General features: G+C 39.6%; 1 protein-coding gene across 2 annotated transcripts in view; it reads left to right on the plus strand.

Annotated features, from left to right (window-relative positions):
* PCDH15 (protocadherin related 15) overlaps positions 1-22,151 on the plus strand; it is a 643,190-nt gene that overhangs the window by 513,610 nt on the left and 107,429 nt on the right. For both annotated transcript variants that reach the window (XM_042818673.1, XM_042818671.1), the window contains exons 21-23: positions 4,751-4,879; positions 16,679-16,984; positions 18,304-18,528. In XM_042818673.1, the coding sequence (XP_042674607.1) occupies positions 4,751-4,879; positions 16,679-16,984; positions 18,304-18,528 (660 nt within the window). The remainder of the gene's footprint in view (positions 1-4,750; positions 4,880-16,678; positions 16,985-18,303; positions 18,529-22,151) is intronic.

The raw sequence follows: 22,151 nt of genomic DNA on the forward strand, positions 1-22,151 counted from the left end.
CACAAGCTTTGCTGGAGAAATCCTGCTCCACACCGCTGGTGATTCTAAGTGTTGCCTTAAGTTTAGTCTGTCATATGCAGGCCATGGGAACTAAGATGTAGGTTTTGGATACACTGCAGCACTTCTGAAGTACTAGAAGTGGTAAATGAAGAGACATTTTTTCTCTTGCATCCTGAGGTTCCGAGATGTGTGGTATAGCTATCTTTTTCCCCCCACTAATGAGACAAGAAAGCTGGCTTTGCAGAATTAAAGGCTCTTAATTACCAACTTAAAAATTGTAATGTGATGACTTGAGAGAAGCATCCTCATTTCTGTCTGCTTAGGCCGCCCTTAGCAGAATGTACTGTGGATGTGGATGTGGGGAATGAAGCAAAGTTTGCATGGCTCTGGGAGGGATGTCAGGCAGACACAGCCACTTGCAGCTGAGAACAGTGGCAAGAAATTGCAGGCTTCCCTACCAGTACAGGAAACCGAGCTCCATACAAAATACAGTGAATGACCTTTCCTCAGTCTGCTTTCTTTCATCCTCTCTGTGGCACACTTCTTATCCCATGCATTCAGTGCCCTGGCACCCTCTTGCACTGGCTGACATGCAAGGAAGTTACCTTGACTGCTGTTGTAAAGGTTATGACCCAGAGTGTACCTGCTTTGTTATTTTCTCCTCCAGCAACAAAGAGCTTGTAGCTAGCCTAAACATAACTGTAAAGCAGTAGTTATTTAGTCGGTGTGATTTCTGTGTTGCTGGTGACTTTTTACATTGGACAGATGATTGTGATGTTACCAATATTGCTCCATGCTGCAGTTTTGAATAAGACACTAATTTATTCAAGTTGTTTAATAAAGGCTATTTCAGCATGTCAGCTTGCAGAGAACTTGAGCAAAACTTTGGAGCCATCTAATGGGGATATAAAAATGTTGATTTAAAAAAATACATATTCTCTGGTTATTGTAGTTTCTGATGTTAATAGCAGAACTGCTTCTCTGTGAATCTCAAAGAAACACAGATAATTAATTGACGGTTGCTTCACCTAAAAGGTTGGCATTATTTTATCAGTGGGATGAGGTACGTTTCCCAAGTTCAGATAAAATGGAAAACTTCAGGAGTGTTCTCCCCATTTTTTTCCTCATTTTCAGTTTTGTTGTTACCAGTGTACACAGGAGCATTGCTGCTACTACAGCATCTCAGTGTGAATGCTTCTCTTGGTGATCCTGCCACTGCACTGATAGTTCACTAAATTGTGACCAATACAAAAAATAGGATATATGTAAAATGGTATTATTACAAGATCTCATTTTAGTTCTCGGGAACTAAGTGCTTAGGGTGAACATAAAAATTTAATATTTTAAAATAATTTTCCTAATTTGCATCTCAATAAAATAATACTCCTTTGCAGTGATACTGGTTTTTTTTTAGTTTATGTATAGCTTTGAGACTCAGTAAGTGGTGCTATGCTCAATGGCAGTGCTGGCAAGAAGGTAAGGAAGGGTGCTTAAAAAAAGCAATCAGTTTGAAAAATACCAAACCTATGGGTAACAAAAGAGTTGGAAACAATTTCAAATCTCTCTCTTCCTATCTCCTTCTCTTCTTTCTTGTGAAATGCTGCAGACTTTCTTTTTTTTTCTTCTAGAGATGAGTTAAACTCTTTCTTCTTTTCAATTCTTTCTGTCCTGGGGGGTTAAGATTGACCTGGAATCCCTCTTCTTCAGTATGTCATATTCTACATCACAGAATAACCTGCTGAATAACTCAAGGGACCAAGCTTTCACCCTCCGTATGGTGAAGTCATGCTGGTAGCTTCATTTTCTGTGTTTGTCAGGTAAAGTCTATCTAAGGATACAAAGGCATAAAAAGTGTGATTCTTCCTGTTCTTAACCAGGGAGTGCTCTGACCAGATTCCCAGTATGTCTGCGTTGCAAAGACAAGCAAGAGCTTTGTCTTTGGTGTCACCTGATAACTTGAAGCTGGTTGTGCTTTCATCACTTGAGACTGTGTGCTCCTCCAGGTCACTGACAAAGATATTAAAGAGGATCTTAAAATCCAGCTTAAAATCCAAGTTGTATGAATCAGAGCTTAACCTTCCCTGCTGTCTCCATCTTCTTGTGCTGTGTGAAATCTGAGTCTATTTTGGTGCTTATTCAAATGACCCCTTCTAGACTTAGGCTGCATTTCAATAAGCTGTCTATTTCCGATATTACTATGATTGGATTTCAAGATTACTTGAATAAAAGCGCCCTTTTTTTCCTCAAGGCAAAGTAATACTGCAGGGGTGTGCTATTAATAGCATGCTTCCAGAGTAAAGAGTTGCTTGGATTTTGGTCCTTTAGGGAAAGGGCTTGTTATGGTTCCTCATAACAAGTTGGTGTGTTGATCTGAAATAAGTATGTGAGCACCCTCACAGCACGCACCCAAGTACAAAAATGAGACCTGTAAGTAAATCACAACAGTAATTTTGCTTTCAGCACTTGCTTCAGAAGCTATCAAATGCAAATGTGTCTTCTGGCAGCTGTTCTCAGAGCTGCTGTGGGTTGATTCAGTGTTGTCAGAAGTGAACATAGCACAGATTATCAGACACAGGCTGTTAAAATTCTCTGCGATGGAAAAGAAATATTTTTTCAAAATGAGAAGTACTTTCTTAAGCCAATATTTTCCATGCCATATTTGTCTCAGTTTATTAAATATAAGAGTTTTTATTACTCTCTATTTTGTGGAATTGAGTAAGCTTAGGAAGATTAATTTACCTTCACTGCATATTGTGCATCATCAGAGCAAACATTCTGGAGTGTGTTTTGTGTTGACAGTGATGCATGAATTGCAAAGTACATTTTCCTTATATACCTTGAACGTGGGAATGGCAGTTTCAGAAACAATTAGCAAACAACTGAACATAAGCCAATATAAGAAGCTAGCCTGAGAGCATCTTTTTTGGTTTGTTCATTTCAGAATATCCTCACTTAGTTACTTTTAATGCACTAAGTATTTACTGGTGGTTGCCTATTGTGGAACAGTTCTGTTTTCTGCATTTGCCATTGCACAAGGCATTAGAGAACAACTCTTTTTCTGGAAGAGCTGCATTGTGCATTTAAGTTTGTGTTGGGTTTGTGCTTTGCTGTGCTGGTATTGAGGTCTGCTAACAAAGCCTGCTGGCACAGGTAGCACTGCAGTGTAGCACACAGGGCACCCTGCAAACACAACAGGCAGATTTGTAGCTGTGTGAACAAGACAGCTGACTCCAATTCCTGTGACTGCGTTGCTTGCCAATGCTGAGGATTTTGGAAGGTGAAGGAGATTGACCTGTTCCTGGATCACTCCTGCAGAGAGTAAGTTATCAGATTGAACTGGTGACACAGCAATGAAAGCATGACCACATACTATTAAGACAGTAAGTAGGTTTCGAGTACATTAGTTGTCCTTTGCAAGTGCCAGTGTACTTCTGCTCTGTGGCAAACCAAGGAGCATGCCCTGTAATAAAAATGAGGTGAAATTCTGTTTTTATTATGGACCTTTAAAGCCGTAGCTCAGCATGAAGGAGGTACAGCAGCAGATGTTTCAGATAAAATCCAGAGATGTCAATGAGCTTTAGAGCTATCAGGGTGCCTTTAAAGAGTGTTAAAATGGTAGCATCAGACTTAATAATTTGGGTTTAGGAATAGGTTTTGCCTCCTCTGGGGACAGCAGCTACCTGAAACAATATCATATTTAAAAAATGCTTACATTTCATTGTAAGATGATTCTACATCCAGCTCTGATGATTGGATTAGGTAAAGGAAATCTGCTTTGTACTGTCAGTGGCAACCCGAAATGAACAGTAAGCATTCTTGTCATGCCTTCTGCCCATCATAGCAAAATTAAGGCCGATGAGGATGAAACAGTCGTTCTGCCCCTCTTGCTCTGAAAACCTGAGGTTCAGGTTGGAACGAGTCAAAACATGAGGATTTGAAAAAGAAGCAGAATTTTTGGATTAAGAGTAGAAGTACAAAAAACTTCCAAAACATTGAGGAGTAAGTTTTTTTTCTACATTGTATTATATTTAGATTCTGATGAAGTAATAGCATCAGCTGTGACATGTCCATCCAGTGCTCCATCACAGCAGCGTGGCTTCTGCTGGGCAAGGCAAGTGCTGATGTTTCTTGATCTTGGAGATAGAGCATCCCTGCACTGTCTATGCCAGTGTTTCTCTGTTCTTGCAGTAGTATTGATTTCCTGGTGTAATATTTCCATCTTACTGTGTTTTCTTTGCGTAAGCACTTCTCTTTTCCCCGATGAGTGACAAGAACTGCTCGTTCCTTCTGTTTGCGATCTGTGTCACAGGCCACAGAAACAAGTATTATTAGCTGCATCTCTTCTGTAGTTATATACACAGGATGTAAAACAAAGGCATGCTTTTTGGTGCCACAGTGTTTAAATTCATGAAGCTCAAACTGAGGTGCTTCACCTCAGTGCAAATTATTTCACTCTCCAATTGCTTGAATTTGGGTTTTTGAATTAAAGATCCTGCAACTCTTAAAATATCACATTAGGCAAAACATATCTGATATGCTTTTTTCCTTTCTTTTCTTTTAAGCCAAATATAAGCTCTTCAAGTGAATAACATCTGTTCACAAAACTATGCAGAAATAAATGGGTCAGCTGTTCACCTGTGCTTCTATACTGGATGGATCTAATACATAGCAATAAAATTGCTGATCAGTCGTCATATGTGAAATTGTAAATTAGATGGTAGTTCATTCATAATTTTATCTTTCTCTGCAGACTTCAACTGCTACAGTTAATATCGTGGTGACGGATGTAAATGACAATGGGCCAGTTTTTGATATGTTTCTACCAAAAAACCTGTCTGTACAGGAAGAGGAAGCCAATGCTTTTGTTGGTCAAGTAAGGGTAAGTTGTTAAGTGCAGTTAGATTGCTTATTACACAAACATTCCAGGCTACTAGGAAAGAAGGCAAAGTAATTGCACCTTTGGGAAAACTCACACTGAAGTGTTTGAAGTTGATATAGTCAGACATATTTATGTTAGCAGTTAACAAAATGATCTCTTTTGGGCTTTAAATAATCGTAATGTTTAATAAGTGAAAAAGTGTTCTTCCTATAACAATAGCACAATCAGAAGACTATTCTTGAAGATAAACACTGTTGGAAATGCTCATTTGCCTTTCTTTCCTGATGCAACTGTATAACTAGAGAACAGGCACTGTCCTCACAATTCATTAACTACTATCTTAACAATGCCTGTAGTTAGGATATGGCATTTTTCATAGCATTAAAAGGGGCAAAGGCATATAACCATAATAACTGTGTTTCTTTCAAAATTTTTATTACTCATGATGTGTCATGTTTGTTGTTAATGTTCTGTTCTTTTTGAGTGAACTTGAGTTGTTCTCTGGCATTTGTAAATTGAGTTTCTAAGGGTTGGGCTTGACTTTATTTCTAATTTTGTTGCTTACTTGAAAAGTTTTGGTTAATTCAAGTTACATGTAGGCTCCTTCAGTATGGTACCATTTGCACTGGTACTGAAGAAGTTCTGCTTATGTGTGTGCTCTGCTTGCTCTTTGATACGGTATCCTTAAAGGTAGGTACTGCACTGTAGATACTGCACTGAAGCTGTCCAAGCTCAGCTGTCGTTTTAAAGGGAAATAACTTTTCTTAGCATTAATGAAGACCAGAGATTTCTGATTTTGCTTTTGTTACACTGAGCTGAAATATCAGTCCCGTCTAAGCCTTTTTTTGATCCTTGCATGTGCAGAAGTTAGGATCCTTGTGCTTGAAGCTGTTTCCGCGAAGATATTTTTTTTCATTGCTCATTTTACATAGTCGTTTCTCATTTTGAGTCCTCAAGTGTATGGACGTGATATTTTAAAACAGTACTAAGTATCTTTAAAATCCACTTTGTGGATTTTTCTGGGTGCAACATTGTATTGAGTTTATTTTTAGTCTAGATGGAATTATAAAATAAAATATGTCATTGCGACAGAATCTCTCTCTGATAAATTAGTTTAATTTCTAAGTTGTGTTAAAATGAAAATATTTAATGAAACCTTTTGGTAGCTTATTCCTTCATGTGGAATGATAGAAACTAGCTATATCATTTTTTTTCTCGTGTTTATCACCAGTTCTAATTCTCAGTCTCCACGTGAAAAGAGCTTTTTCTTTGTTCAGAAATACTGGATGTAGTGTCTAATATTTCATATTCATGCAGACAGTGTAAAAAACAGTGATTTGGGCATTTGGAATTATTTTCTGTCCTCAACGAGATTATTGAAGTGTAAGGATGATTAGCCTTTTGACGTAGCTGTGTTGTTTAGGGAGATTCTTCTTTAAACAACAGTCACTTTTGTTACGTTGTCCTTCACAGTACATTAGAAACCTCTCCCTGGGGTTCTGTGGGAATATATTTTATGTGGAAAGCTGTAATGTGGTTAAAATGTAAAGGGCTAAAAAGGGCCTGGCGAAAGAAGGTAGTACTTACTGTCTCATGTGTTTCCACTGCTAAGAATTAAACTGCTGGCTGACTGGCAAGGCTTCTTCTCAGAATCTCTTTTACGAAAGTCATTTCAAACAGCTGAAATCCACCATGGTGAGCACTGATACAGGCGATTAAGAAAATAACCACTTCTTTGCGATGTTCCTTTCCCTTTTGAATGGTGACTTCTCAAAAATATATTTGCGCCATAAGATTAAAGATCCCCCCACAGATCATTCAGACAGGGGATCTAGGGATGTGGGCTATGAAAAAGATGCTCCACTGCTTTGATGCCTCATTTTTTTTAATGGCAAGGTATGGGAACTCTCAGCCCAGTGAGCCTGCAGAAGGAAAGCATTACCCACAAGGAAGATAAAGTTATGGGCTGCTGAAGAAAATAAGACATGCGAACATAATGAGAGCAGATGTGAGGCATCCAAAAGCTGTAACGTTGACTAGCATTACTGCACAGATGCCTTCTGTCATCTTCGAAACATGCCTAGGAGTGGTGGTTCCTTCTAACTAGGAAAGCAAACATCGCGCTCAACTTTGAGGATGTCAGAAAGGTGGATTTGGGGATCCCCAAGCTGGTGAGCCTCACCCTGATCTCTAGGAAGATAGGAAGGCCTCTTTGAGGCCATTCCCAAGCAAATGGATGATAAGACAGTGAATGGGAACAGCCATAGCAAATTTACCAAACCGTACCTGACCAAGTGGTAACTGTCTTGGGCTGAGATAAATGGCTCAGTGAGTACTGGCAAACCAGTGGAAGTTGCTTCCCTTTGCTTTGGGAAGGGCTTTGATGTGGTCTCTCATAGTGTCTTTATAGCCATATTATAGTAAGGCCCATACTTGAGGACTGCAATATTGGGCAGTGGAGTGGTAAAGCTGTGGGTTTTGGGGAGCAGTGCCATCCAGACTGCTTTGCAAGGGAGGACAAGCCAGGGCTGGGGCCAGCATTGCTCAGTATCTTCAGCGGTGACCTGGCTGCCAAGGCCAAATGGCCAACAGTTATTCTAGTTGCCTACTCTTGGAGTAAATCTTATAATAAAAGCGATTATATTCTTCATACAGTATTTTCGCAAATCAATTATTATACAGTTTGTTGTTTACCAGCAGCAATATTTTTATTTTTATAATTGCTAATAAGCATGGCATAGGTGAATCTAGGGATGTATTCTGTGATGTCAGTTATTAAAAAGGTAGGGCTGTAACAAATGTATGAATCTCTATGATAAAATAATGGAAATGGTCTCAATGACACTTGAAAAGCTGTTAAAATTTCTTCTTCCAATTATTTTTGTATTGGACTTTCTCTTCCTTTCCTCTGCCAAAATTGCAAAATTATGTCTCTTATCCTCTCATCTATTCTACACAGTGTTATCATGTTCACACCCCCCTTTTGAACCCTCTTCCAAGCTGCAGGTAAGTAACTCCAGAGAAGGACCTGGGAGTCCTGGTGGACAACAGGTTGGCAATGAGCCAGCAGTGTGCCTTTGTGGCCAGGAAGGCCAATGTTATCCTGGGTGCATCGAAATGAGCCAGAAGGTTTGAGGGAAGTGATCCACCCCTCTACTCTGCCCTGGGGAGGCTACAGCTGGAGCAGTGTGTCCAGTTCTGGGCTCCCCAGTTCAAAAAAGACAGGGATCTCCTGGAAGCAGTCCAGCAGAGGGCTAGAAAGATGATGAAGGGCCTGGAGCATCTTCCTTATGAGGAAAGGCTGAGTAACCTGGGTCTGTTCAGGCTGGGGAAAAGAAGGCTGAGAGGGGATTTGATAAATGTTTATAAATATGTAATGGGAGGTGGGAGGCAAATGGGTGAAGCCAGGCTCTTCTCGGTGGTATGTAGTGATAGGACTAGGAGTAATGGCCTAAAACTTGAACATAGGAAGTTCGTGCTAACATGCGGAAGAACTTCTCTGTGGTAGTGGTGGTGGAGCACTGGAACAGGCTGCCCAGAGAGGTGCTGGAGTCTTCTTCTATGGAGACATTCAAGACCCATCTGGATGTCTACCTGTGCGACCTATTATAGGGTACCTGCTTTAGAGGGGGGATTGGACTTGATGATCTCTTGAGGTCCCTTCCCACCCCTGTGATTCTGTAATTCTGAAATGAAACAGTTAAATCAAACGCTCCCATGTATGTCTGTTTTGAGTGGCTAAGTTAAGTTGGACTTAAAAAGGGATTCCCAGAAGGGCTTAGGTAACATTCAGGATTTCGTTTCCCAAAGAGACGTAGAACGAGGGTAATGAAAGGCTTGACGTGGGAGAGAGGTGGGCCTATTTGTGGCAGGCAGTGCTGGCACTCTGAAGTGCCCTTGCTCTCTGCCGCTCGAATGGCTCTTTGTCTGCCACCTGAAGTTCATGAAGGCACTGGCACAGGAGCGCTGCCTGTGGGGATTTCAGGGGCACACTGAAGATCAAAAGAACAAAAGCGAGAAGGGATAAGGCTGTAATAGTGTAGTGGATGTATTTCAAATCCCTTTTATTTTACAGCGCTGAGTGGGGTAGTTGGAGGTGTATTGCTGCTCTGTCATGTCTGATCATCAGGATCCACGAACAAGACAGGAGCAGGATTACTGAGTGAAGCTCTCTACAAAGGACCAACAGAAAACTAAAAGCTTCACATCAGAAACTTGAAAATGAAATTCAAGCGTCTTATTTTCTGTTGCAGTCTAAAGTAGTCTGATGTTGAAGAGACAGCATCTGAATGATCAGCATTCTGCAGCATACCATTCATCAGTGTTATGTTATGTGCATGGGATGTGGAGAACTGGGATGTAGTCGGCTAGCAGTGGCGAATGTTTGCAAATACTGATTAGGGAATCACATGGTGGTGAACAGCTCACCTTTAATCAGGAGCTCAAGTGTCACCGGGCCTTAGATTTTCCCTGAAATGAAGGCACTATAAATAGGCTCGAGAGCTGAAAACAGACTGCACACAGTGTGCCTAATACCTCTGTCATCTGTGACTCAGTTTAAAATGGGAAATGCATTAAAAAAAGAAAAAGGTTACTCTTGGTCATGGAACTATACTACGCAAGTGGAAAACCAAGCCTTGGACAAATTTCCTTAATTCTACAGTAAAATGATTATTTTTTTTCGTATTTATCATATAAACGTACACTAGTGCTTTGATGTATACCAAGTGTGTCTGTCCACCACAGAACAGAGCAACTATAAGGCAAGTAGGAGAGAACAGAGATCGCCTATATGGCATTTTACTTCCTGTAGTGGCATGGAAGTGTTTTAAATGTGTTCTTTACAGAAGCAGCTATCATTTTTGAATGGTAGCAGAACATAATTATGATGTCAATTTCCTGAGTTTTCTGTAAATATTAGTGAATTCTTATAAGCTTCTACTTTTAATTTAAATGCACAACTATGCAAGTTTCATAGTCTAAATTTCACAGGTGTCAGTAGTGCTTATTGTGTTGGACTAAGTGACCTCTGGAGAGCCATTACATCCAAATTGTTCTATGTTTCTGTATATAGGAAACTGCTTTGAATGCTCCTGAGGTATTGCACTACAAGATTTTGTTACAGAAAGCCCAGAAAGGAATCTCATTTTACCTAAATCACTGTTGTCATTGTTTTCTGCATGAAGGCTCATGCAAGGGAGTATGACTTATCACATTATAACACATATAACCTGCACTGTAGATAACACCTCACCTGTATTAGAAGTAGCAGCTTTCAAAATTAAATTCTCAGCGTTCCTGTACCTTTAGACAGCTGTAGAAAAATTAGAGGTAGGGGAAAGGAGAAAAAAGTACCAGACCAGAAAAAAAAAATAATTATTGGCAGAGAGGACAGTCTGTGGAGGTATGGAATTAAGCCTTTCAGGAAGAGAGAAGTAGAATCAACGTCTCAAGTAAATCTCAAATACTCAGAGTGAATTCATAACCACTGCACACAGTGTGATACATTACATAAGAAAGTATTATATATATATAGTATAATTATATTATATTATTATATTATATATTATATATAATTATAATATTATATATATTATATAATTATTGTATTATATTATAATATATTATTATATATATATAATATATATATATAGAATCATAGAACGGCTTGTGTTGGAAAGAACCCCAAGAATCATCAAGTTCCGACCCCCCTGCCTCAGGCAGGGCCTCCATCCTCCAGATCTGGTACTAGACCAGGCTGTCCAGGGTCCCATCCAACCTGGTCTTTAACACTTCCAGGGACAAAGAATCCACAGCCTCTCTGGGCAGCTGTTCCAGCACCTCACCACTTTCTCTGTAAAGAACTTCCCCCTGACATCCATCCTAAATCTTCCCTCCTTGTGCTTAAAACCATTCCCCCTTTGTCCTATCACTATCTACCCTTGTAAAAAGTTGATTGCCCTCCTTTTTATAATCCCCTTTTAAATACTGGAAGGATGCAGTTAAGTCACCCCGCAGCCTTCTCTTCTCCAGGCTGAACAAGCCCAGCTCCCTCAGCACATCTTTGGAGAGAGAATTATCCAGCCCCCTGATCATCTTCATGATGATCAGATTTTACATATAAAAAGCAATATAAGCAGATAGGATTTTAAAATGAGAATCTATCAAAAATTAAGCAGAGTTTAAGGTTGGAGAAACATATCATGGCAAATGAACCACAACCAGAGAAGTATTTCAACCATTTTCACACTCGTGGCAGTTCATTGTTGAGAACCGAGGATTTTTGATATCAGTAGGAATTCCTGTTTTTGTCTGCTTAACATCTTGAATTCCAGTCTGTTTTAAGCTCTTTCGCATATTTCAGTTCAGCTCATGCCATGTTTGATCATCTGAGCTGATGGTTTTCAGTCTCCAGTACATGACCATTTAGTATTCTGATGGCCAATTCTGTCTGTTCAGATTTGGCAGTTCAGAACTGTACCCAAGAGAAGAAATTGTTTTTCCTGAGCTTGCAAATGAATGATGTTAGTTTATTCTACTAACTTGGCTGCAGTTTCTCTTTATTGATGCATTTCAGCAACTAGAACAATTATCTTAGATTAGCATTTCCTCTTCTGAAGGCTGCCTGGTAGAAGTACAAGCTGGAGAGTTTTCTCGACATACTTGTCAAGTATCCTACTTCTTTTTTGTAATTTTCAAACTCTGTGGCCTTGAAATCTCTAATATAAGAAAATGAATTTCCTGTAAAGTGTTCCTTTGAGAACGAGAGAATACAATAGAACAAAACCAGAAGTCTGAATAGTAAGATGAGTAGTTTCATATCCAAACATTGGCTGCTAAGATCCAGCTCAGATCTGATGTTCTCTAATTAGGTGGCCTTATGAAGAGAGTCAGCACTCAGGAGAAAATGGCAAAAATAACTTTACAGCAGACTAACCCATTAAAGAAATCTGCTATTTCAATATGGAGATTTTAAACAATACATTTCATCTGTGGATTATAAGCTTCTGGGTTTTGTTATTTTTACTGTGCACATTCATTGATGAATCTCTGAACTGCTTGATTGTATCATTGTCAAATTACATACTCCTCATAAAAGCAGAATTTCTACACATCTTTCAAGTAAAAACAGGCAGAGCGAGCCTCTAAATTTAGGAGTTGGTTTTGTGCCAGCCTAAATGAAACTTGTCTATTTTTGAGTGTTACGATGTGATTAAGTTTTGTAGGTGGCTCACCACTCTATTAAATCATGCTTTTGCAGCTATGGGCTTTCTGAATTTCATTTAATTTATATTTGCTTGCAGTGTTTTGCTATTCTTATTTAGTTTTCTTTAGAGTCACATTTAATTGGTTTCCAAAATCACCATCCAGATGGACTGAAATTAACATCAGCTATGAAAGTAATTATCAAAGGCTCTCCCATTTTGTGTAAGGGCTAAAATCTGCCAATATTAGAAAATGTATAGTGTGATGTCTTTACAAATTGCTCTAAGTAGAATGAAATCATGGTATGGTTTGGGTTGGAAGGGACCTTTAAGATCATGTAGTTCCATCCCCCTGCTATAGGCAGGGACACCTCTCACCAGACCAGGTTGCTCACAGCCCCATCCAGGCTGGACTTGAATGCTTCCAGGAAGGGGGCATCCACAGCCTCACTGGGCAACGTGTTCCAGTGTCTCACCACCCTTACAGTAAAGAATTTCTAGTCTGAATCTGCCCTCTTCCAGTTTGAAGCCCTTAGAGTTAGGAAAAAATGATAAACTGGTAATGCATAGCCCAGTAATGTTCATTTTTGTCGGAAGGTTCCTGGAGGATATACCCAACTCCTCTAGTGTTTTTCAAAAGTATTTAAGATGTGAAGGTGGCAATAGTTTGTTCTTTTAAAGAAGGGAAGGGCTGTCTTCAAATTTCAAGGTTGTGAAGATTTGAAGATAATTCCTATGAGTTTCATTTTGCTTCTTTCCTTTTTATTTTAGACTAGCTAGACCCAACTGGACCATTGCAGCCACTGACAAACCACTGAACTTGCCCCCTGATATTACAACATCCAATATTATTGTATATTCTTTACGTCATCTTTCTTCATAAGATCATTTAAATATCAGTTTTCTAGAAAAGTCCACAGAAATGAGCTCTTGTTGGTTTAAGACTGTGAGGAAATATTCCAGTACATCTGGAATGGGCACACAGTGACACCTTATATGTTTAGAAGCACAATTAATTAATCTAATTGCTAGCAGAAAGAGAACAGTGTGTGAGAAAAAACTGGGAGAACAGAAGTGGTTCTGTGATTCCTTCTTTTGACATTATCGGGAGTTTAGCTGACAGAAATCTTTAAAAACTCTTCATACATTCCAGTCTTTTCATTTGCTTTGAGCACTTAATGAGATAGGAAAACTGAAGAGTGTAAAAGCAGGCAAAAAGAAATGAAAGATTTTCTGAAATACAAGAAGAAAAATGCCGACCTTTCTAGAATTACCTGATTTTGCCTACTTAAGATATTCTTAAGTAAATACTGAGCCAGAAATTTTTCCAATAGCTGTAGCCTCTTGCTGCATCTGGGTGATGTTAGTTTTGTCCTATGTGCACAAACACTAATCTCCCTTAAAAAGAAAGTGCAAGATCCAATTTAGCACTCCCACTCACATTTGGTTTGCCATTTGACACAGTGGAGGGGCTTGGGTGTCTTTTAAACCCGTAATAATAAAAAAGAATCCTGTTTTCTTCCCTGCAAACAATTGGCCAACTCCCACTGACAGCATCCTTTGCATCCTCCCGCACAATTTCCATCCCTCCTGGAGCTGTGGTATTAGCTGGAATGCTGGAGAGGCTTTCAGAGAGACAGAGGTCTTGCTGGGGTGGGGATGGATGATGGGGAACATCTGTCTCTGAAGAACTGCAGGAAATACTAAACGGGGAGTGTTGTCAGAAGAGTGGTTCCAAAGAAGTGATTCAGCATTAATGAGGGGATACCTGCCATGTTTGGCTGAACTATACAGACAAGTATCGAATGACAACTCTGCCTTATTTTGCTGTTTTCCAGCTCCAGCAATTTGAATGTAAATCCTCAATTAACCTCCTTAAATTCCGTTGTTGCCCATCATGAGCAAGAACTGTGGATATTGGTAGGAGGTTTCTTTTGAAAAGAATAATAATAATTAATATTGTTGACGTTCAAACATTTGTCATTATATTTCAGAGCTAATGATCCTTTAAGCGATATTCAGGTCTCCCAGAATTGTATTTTCAAGCTTTTGGAACGTAGTTTGTATTTAGTATTTTATTTTCAAGCTGTGTTGAAGGAAGATAATTTGTTACTGTTGGTTCACATTTGTGAGATTGTCTCAGTAATACTGAAGTGCCATTGGTAATGCAAATTCAGACTTGCCTCAGTAGATATATGCAGGTTTGTTTTACTATGTAGTACTTTGCAAGCTGTTTCTGTGAAAGATGGAAATGAGAGAAGTCATGTAGATCTGGAGAGTTTCTACAACGACAGCAGAAGTTGAGAGTCTTTAGAGGAGCATGCTTTTCCTGTCTCTCAACATGCATAATGAGATAGGAAAGAGAATGTGTCTTGTCTTCTTGCATCTCTTGTCACAAGCATTGACAAGAGGAGACAGATATCACTGTTTTCTTTTTCTAAGTAACTCACAAGTGCACTCACAAAAGTGAATTACCTTAGACCTTTCTAAAGAAGCTGATCCATCCCAATAGCATCCCTTCTGGTTGGGAGACTTAAGGGAATTTGAACCTCCAGCTGTTTGACACTAGTGTGGTACGTCTGCCTTGAACCACTTTGAAGAAGAGCAGAGGAAAAATAGCAAAATGAGCTCTGTTTCCTGTCTAGATTTACCAGGTCTGTGTTGTGTGTGCTTGAAAGTGATCAAGTGTTACATTGGACATAGGAGTGGTCTCACTGCTTTGCTTGGTTTGTTTGGTTTTGTCTTTGAAACTTTCCTTGGGACTTCAGTAATATACAAATGAAATGGTCTTTTACTGCTCTTCTGCTCTGTTGATTGTGTACTGAGATAATGAAAATAATGAACACGTATTAAATCCATTAGGGTGCTGCTGAGTTTTTCTTTTGTGGGTACAGATTAGTTCAAGCAGGGTCAGTGTTTAAGGCAGGACTTAGAAAAGCCTGGCTGCTTGGTCTGTGGACCTCCTCCTCACTTCTCTTGTGGTCAGGGCTTGTGATACTTCCTCAGCTGGGACCAGCTGGTAATGGAGTTACTCTGTGGTAACACTGAGCACAGGGATGAGGGTGGGATGACTGAACTCATCCATTTAGACATAAAACAGTATCTGCAGACAGGAGCAGGCAGCACTGTGCTGCCATTGACTCCTTCAAGGATTCCTCCAGGGAGCTGCTCCCACAGGCTCTTAGAGGCTCCAGAAAGTGATTTTCATGTGGAAGTCCATCCTTGAGATGTCATTCTTTTAGAAAATAGTCTAAGCTTTTATGTCTGCACTGGGTACATTATCACTTCTTAAGTTTGTAGTGATAAAATGACAGTTAATGAAGATCTTACACTCTACAAGCAATCTAATCTGGGCAAACAATAGCCTTTTTTTACAGCTTTTTCTTAGCGAAAGTTTTGATTCTGCAAAGACATGAACCTGACTATGAAATGTATATGTGCACTAAGTTCCTGTGTGCAAGTAGTGGCTGTAAGGCTGAGGTCACATGAGGAGAGGTTGGAGATGCCCCAGCTGCATCCAGGAGGTTCTTATGCAGGAATTCAGTGACTTATTCTTCGTTTGCTGTGCTTCAGTTTTCTGGAAGTTGGGCCATCTGTTACAGCACTTCTGAATTTTTTTTCCCCTCACATGTTTGGGACAGTTTTCCAGTACGTCATCTGTGAGATTCTTCTGCCCCATGTTATTGCCATGGAGGTTGTAAACTGAGTAGGTCAATCGTACGTTGAAAGATGTTGACTGAAAGGGCTCTCCATAGGCTGGTTATTATGAAGCTGTGGCCGTTAGGGCTTAGTGCATTGATGTAGTGCAGAGAAAAAGCATGAAGGAATTTTTCTCATTAACACTTTTAATTAACTTTTAATTGATTCTTAGAAAGATAAATGGCTTCATTATAATGTCTTAAAATTAACACCTTCACCAGAGTTATGCATTCATGGGTATTTCCCAAGCGTTGTTCTTAATAGCAAAACATAAAATTCTCGTGTCCTCTCAGTTGTGTGTAGCCACACTTCCAAAAGTCTCGCAAATGAAAATACCTTTCTCACAGAATGGCCTTGTTAAATTTACATGACCCTATTCATCATGCCTTAATTTAATTAAGAGAAGGAAAAACAACTGGTCAGCATTGAAATTGTGCTCCAGTGCCTCTAGGAATAGTGAGTTGTGCCCGTCCTTACCAGGGCAGATACACAATAACCAGAATTGCTTAGCTGATGTGAAATCTGAGGCTTAGTTCCATTCAGGAGGGCAAATACCAACTGGATAAAATCTAAGCGTTTATCTATTGCAATCACCAGCGTATTCTGCACGTGCAAGACTGAGCGTGAAACTTGATTATGTTGATTTTGAAGAACATGATACATAAACTGTTGAAATTAACGTAGTTCTTCAGAGAGCAATGATTAAAATGTCACTAGATTTAACAAACCTTAATTAAAATGAAAATTTTTAATGAGTCTGTCCATTCTAGCTGACTACATTTGTCCTAAGCATGGATTCTGTAATGATTGGCATCCGTGTAACAGCCAAATAGCAGCATATAATAAGAAATGTGCAATATGCATTAAAACTTGGTACTTTTTTCTGTTTCTTTAGGCTACAGACCCAGATGCAGGTGTTAACGGTCAAGTTCATTACAGTCTGGCAAACTTCAAGAATCTTTTTCGAATCACTTCAAATGGCAGCATATATACAGCAGTTAAGCTGGACAGAGAAGTACGAGACTATTATGAACTTATTGTTGAAGCAACAGATGGAGCTGTGGACCCTCGCCGTTCAACACTAACTTTAGCAATCAAGGTACTGGATATTGATGACAACAGCCCTGTTTTTACAAACGCTTCCTACACTGTCTCAGTTCCTGAAAATCTACCACCTGGCACTGTCTTCCTGCAGATAGAGGTAAGAAAGTGTTACGGAATGGAAGAAAATGTTTTGTAAATGTTCTGCAGTACTATGCATGTTGTTACCTAACTTGTCAGTGAGACAAAAAAAAAAAAAATGCAAACTGAAATCAAGGAAGGTGTGATACTTAGACTAAAAAATTCATGACCTTTAGATGTCAACTTGTTGAGGTTCTCCTGGAAATAAGAGCAATTATTTATAAAATTGAAGAATGCTGTCTTCACTCCACTGTCATGTTTTGGAATATAGTTTTGCAAAATGCTTTAAATGCTTTTAGTTTCTCCTTGAAAACTCATCACAGTGCTCTAGGTTTTCGTGTAGGTTGCTAAAGATAGAGCTTTGTCTCAATGGATTCAAACATTTAAGATAAACCTACACATCTACTCTCTCTTTCTATGTAAGTCGCTTTGAAAGTAATGCCTCCTCTTTGTTTCCATGGAAACTACAACAGATGCAAAGCACACAATGACACTAGTTGATAGAGCTACAGCACGCTACTGTTCAACATAGTCACCACCATCAGCTATGCATTTTCACCACCAATAAACAAGCACTTGCCATACTACCAACATCCTCCTCTGGTTTCTTGTGCCAACAGAGCAAAGTAGGAGGCATTATTTTCAGAGCAGCCCTTGTAATTAATGGAGTTGAGTAGTTGTTTCCAGCGTGATCAACCCCACATCAAGCTTATCATCTAAGATAGCAGGGGGCACCTGAAGTGTTGTCTTCTCTTTGTTGTTTGTATAGGAAGAAAACAAAAATACAAAACAAAAACAGAAAAACATAATCAAGCGAGAGTTAATTGTTCTAACTCATCCTTCTGCCACTTCTCTAAATATAACTGAGATTCATTTCCCATAAGGTGGCAAGAGCCTCCTGATGTTTTGGTCAGCATACCTTAATGAGAAGCTGTTTGCAGGTAAATTTTAAGTCAAATGAACAGCTTAAAAAATTGCATAATATTCCTCCTGATGAAAATTAATATTTTTTGTCTAAATACTGGCATGAAATAAAACCATTGATGTTGCTCTACAAAGTAAGGTCGAAAATCTGCTTAGCTCAGCATTCTCTACCTGGCAGTGGCCAATAGTGGCTGCCCAGAGAAGAGACCAAGAACAGAAGCCTGTGTTGAGTCTTGCCCAGAATACTGTGCTCATTTTACATGGCAAGTATGTTCTAATTTAATAACCTCCAGTGGATTATTGCGCAGTAGTATTAAGTGTTAGAATAAGGTAACAAAATGTATTTACAGTTCCTGCAAAATGGATTTTGTTTGCTTTGAGGTATTTTTTCTTTTTCTGTATGGCATGCTCTAGGCGAAAGATGTTGATCTTGGTTCTAATGTTACCTATCGAATCCGGACGCAGGAAGCGCTCGAGTATTTTGCACTGAACAAGTATACAGGCGAGTTATCTCTTCTGAAGTCCTTGGATTATGAGTCATTCTCTGACACAGATGCAACTTTCACCTTCCTTGTGGAAGCCTTTGACAGCAAGGGCACTATGCCTCCAGGTCTTGCTACCGTCACAGTCAGGGTGAAGGTAAGAGCAGCAGCTGGTCTATTGACAGCATCCTCTCCTTTTTATTACGAAACATCTTCACAACCCTTACAGGTGTCCCAATGACATGCAGGAGCACAGCAGCAGTATATCTGCTTTTTGCTTTTTCACTTGTGGGAAACTGCCTTTTTCTGACAGCAACTTGTTCTGTTAAACACACACTTTATAACTGCTATCATTGCTTTGCTATTTGCAATTACATAGTTAAATCTTGGTTCATAGATCTATGAAGTACAGGAATAGATGACAAACATGAAAACATTTAATCCCTTAGAACTGCTGAAAATTGAAATAAGTACCTAATGGAATTGTTTGCAAAAATGACACCATCACGTTTCATTTAAAGCTCTCGTAAATTGTAATATTATGAACCATTCAGGTGTACTGAATGCTGATGGAGCACACTAAGTCTTATATTTCAGTTTCAGCTACTTGAAAATACAGAGCTGCAAAAAAACAGGCTTACTCAGAGGCCTTGTGCTATGAATCATTTTTATGCCATGAGTTACATCACCTCTGTTTCTGCTGTCTCACCAGTAATAGGGGGATAATGGTTTTCTACTCAGTAAGGATCCATGTGCTCATGGCAGAGGTAGTAGCACTCTACTAGTCTTCTGTTGTTGATGCACTCATAGAATCATAGAATGGCCTGGGTTGAAAAGGACCACAATGACCATCCAGTTCCAACCCCCTGCTATGTGCAGGGTCGCCAACCAGCAGACCAGGCTGCCCAGAGCCACATCCAGCCTGGCCTTGAATGCCTCCAGGGATGGGGCATCCACAACCTCCTTGGGCAAAGGTCATGTCCAAGGATAGTTTAGATCCTCTAAAGCATGTTCCCTTGTGTTTATGGTGGTGCAGTTATGGAGACAGTCAGACAAATCCTTTTGTCTGGTTGCTTCATATATTTATTTGTTTATTTTTTCTTTGTTGGTGGACAACAGCTGTGGGAGAGAAGGGAATTTAGTGTCTGATATTTGAGCTATGAAGCAAAAATTGTAGCAAAAGTGCGGCTCAGAAATGTGCACTTCAATACCTGGCAACTTCAGTGTAAATGTAATTCTGCAGAAAGTATTCAGCATGTATTCATCAGTTTGTGGTTCAGCTTAACTGTGTGTCTACAGATGCTATGGATTGCTGATGCTGAGTAATTCTGTAGATCTCTACTGCACTCTGTATTATTCTAAGGACAGCAAATACGTCAGATTATTAGCATTGATGGCAACATAAGAAAGCTTCTACAGTACCTCTCTGTCTTTGCAAAAATTTTGATGCACTGCTTCTGCTTCCTATTAGTCTGCCCTCTGAACCAGTGGTTTCCAAGCGAGTTAAAGAAAAATATAGCTTTTGACATCATTCCATTAGCCTTTGTTTATATTTCCATGGAGGAAGTTGCTCAAACCTTCATTTTTTCTAGAAGAACCTTTTACCAAACACAGTGATTTTCTGCAAGAATTTAGTTTTGTTTTGATGTTAAATTAGCTATTCTGAAATTGGAATGTATTCAGAGAAAAGCTGCAATTCTGTTTGGTCTCAATGTTGTGGACAGAATGTGGTCTGAAAAAGAAAACAAACAGTTTCTATTTTGCATGAGAAAGGAAGAGGAGGGGAAGAAGGAAGAAAAGAGGTAGAAAAAACCAGCAAAGCATTGACTATTATCTTCCTCTGCACAGGGCTGACTCTTTCAATCCATCAATTTTGTCAACTGAATAACTGAATATGTGTAGCTCTCATATGTGTGGCTCTCAAGATAGGGAAGGGTTTGTGGAAAAAACTATTTAATATCTCACTTTGTTGGACAGAGGCCATTAGTGGGTGCATATCAGAGAGGAGCTAAAAATTTAGAATCTTGATCAGAACAAAGGTCTAGAAAGAAAATAATGGATTATTTTGAGGCTATGGAGGAACTTTACTTAAATTCATAATTTTTGGGGGGGGAAAAAAGAAAGGAATTGAAATCAGAACTTTGCTTGAGATGAGAAGGACTTCTAGGACAACTTGAATGGCTGATTCTAGAGCAGCTGGACAAGAACAAGGAGAGCAGCTGGCTAGGTGTGAGAAGCAATGGAATAGTAACAGAATGCTGCAGTATAGTTTGGGTTTGTTCTCATCTGCCCTTGATAAGAAGGGAGAGAGCTAACGTGCATTGACTGGGGATGAAAAGTCCAGATCAGTGTTGAGAAAGCCCAAAACTGAAGTTCTCTCAAGGACAGAAGCATTCATACTGTACAGGGCCAATGTCAGCGCATTGTGGCAAGCTGACAGAGGATGCTGATCTCTGGTCAACAGCTTTGTGAGGATGTTTACAGGGTACTGACTCTGGCCTCAGATCTTGAATGCATAAATGACGCTGTATGAAGCAGCCTCACCCTCACCTGTCCATTGTCTGATCACAATCTGGTCTTTTATTCCTCTGCAGTCATAACTGCAGTCTGAGCTGTTGCTGTAGGGCAGAACTAAATCGATAACTCCTGCTGAGCATATCTGTTGTTTCATGGGTGTGGTTTATATTTTTTTGAGTGAAGACATCTGTGCAGGGAATCACGGTGGTTTTTAAAAATGGCAATTTTTGCCAGACAGTCTCCCAACTCAGAAGCTGTGTGTGTGGATAGGGTGCTTCTGTGTGGGGATGCACATCCCCCTGCCACAGCTCTGCAGGCATCTTTCCTGCTGAACCTGCCTGCTCCAGAATAGGAGTGCGGTGTGTTCTTCTTACTTGTAAATGTGCTTTCACTTTATTTAGATTAGAGCTATTTCTTTAGTACAGCACACGTGACCCTGAATAGGAAATAAGCCAAGTGCAAGTCTATTGTAGTCCCCATAACAACAGTTAGGCAGCTTACAGACTTTGTTAACTCTGTAAGTCTGCAAAGTCAAACTCAAAAAAAACGTCTTAAGAGAAAACCAGAAGCCAGCAGTAAGGCAACATGAGAACCAAGCAGGCAATGTATGTAACTGTGAGGGATGCAGTCTTTTGGGGCCAGTTCTCCTCTGCTAACAATCATCATTTTTCATAGCCCAGCTTTAAATAGGGAGCATTATATTTTTTGCTCTGTGATAGGATTCTGTTAACCGACTATGTACAACATCTGATGGTGTCTGTTATTTATGTGATGTAAAGTGAATGAGCAGCAGTGCAGTGTACCCATAATCACACAGATCTTTGTAGCTGGGAGGAGGGTGAATACATGCTGTGACTTTCTTTAGACACTCAGCCTTTGGCGTGACAAGTTACAAATAGTTTATATTAACCTTCCCTGAACTTGATCAAAGCACAGACTGCAAAACAACTTAATCTGTTACCTACACGTCAGTGTTGAAATACATTCGCTGCTGCTGCTGCAGCCAAGTGGCCCTTTACAATGTATGACGTCAACTCTTTATACAGAGGAAATTGAAGGTAAATTAAAGAGCTGTGTGTTTAATAAGGAAATGCATCCTGCACTGACTGTGCCTTTAAAAAGCTGTATTTAGCCAGAAAGTAGTAGTATTAGCCTCCTTAAAACAAAATTTCCTTCTCTGGTTTCCTGTTTTGTAAATCAGGCACTGTTGTATTGTTTCTGGTATGACTGAAGAGGAATAGTGTAAGTGGCATGGAGTTCCTT

This window comes from Centrocercus urophasianus, unplaced genomic scaffold (genome assembly GCF_019232065.1).
Source record: "Centrocercus urophasianus isolate 14NV4802_14NV808 unplaced genomic scaffold, USGS_Curo_1.0 seq_17, whole genome shotgun sequence".
Classification (NCBI taxonomy): domain Eukaryota; kingdom Metazoa; phylum Chordata; class Aves; order Galliformes; family Phasianidae; genus Centrocercus; species Centrocercus urophasianus.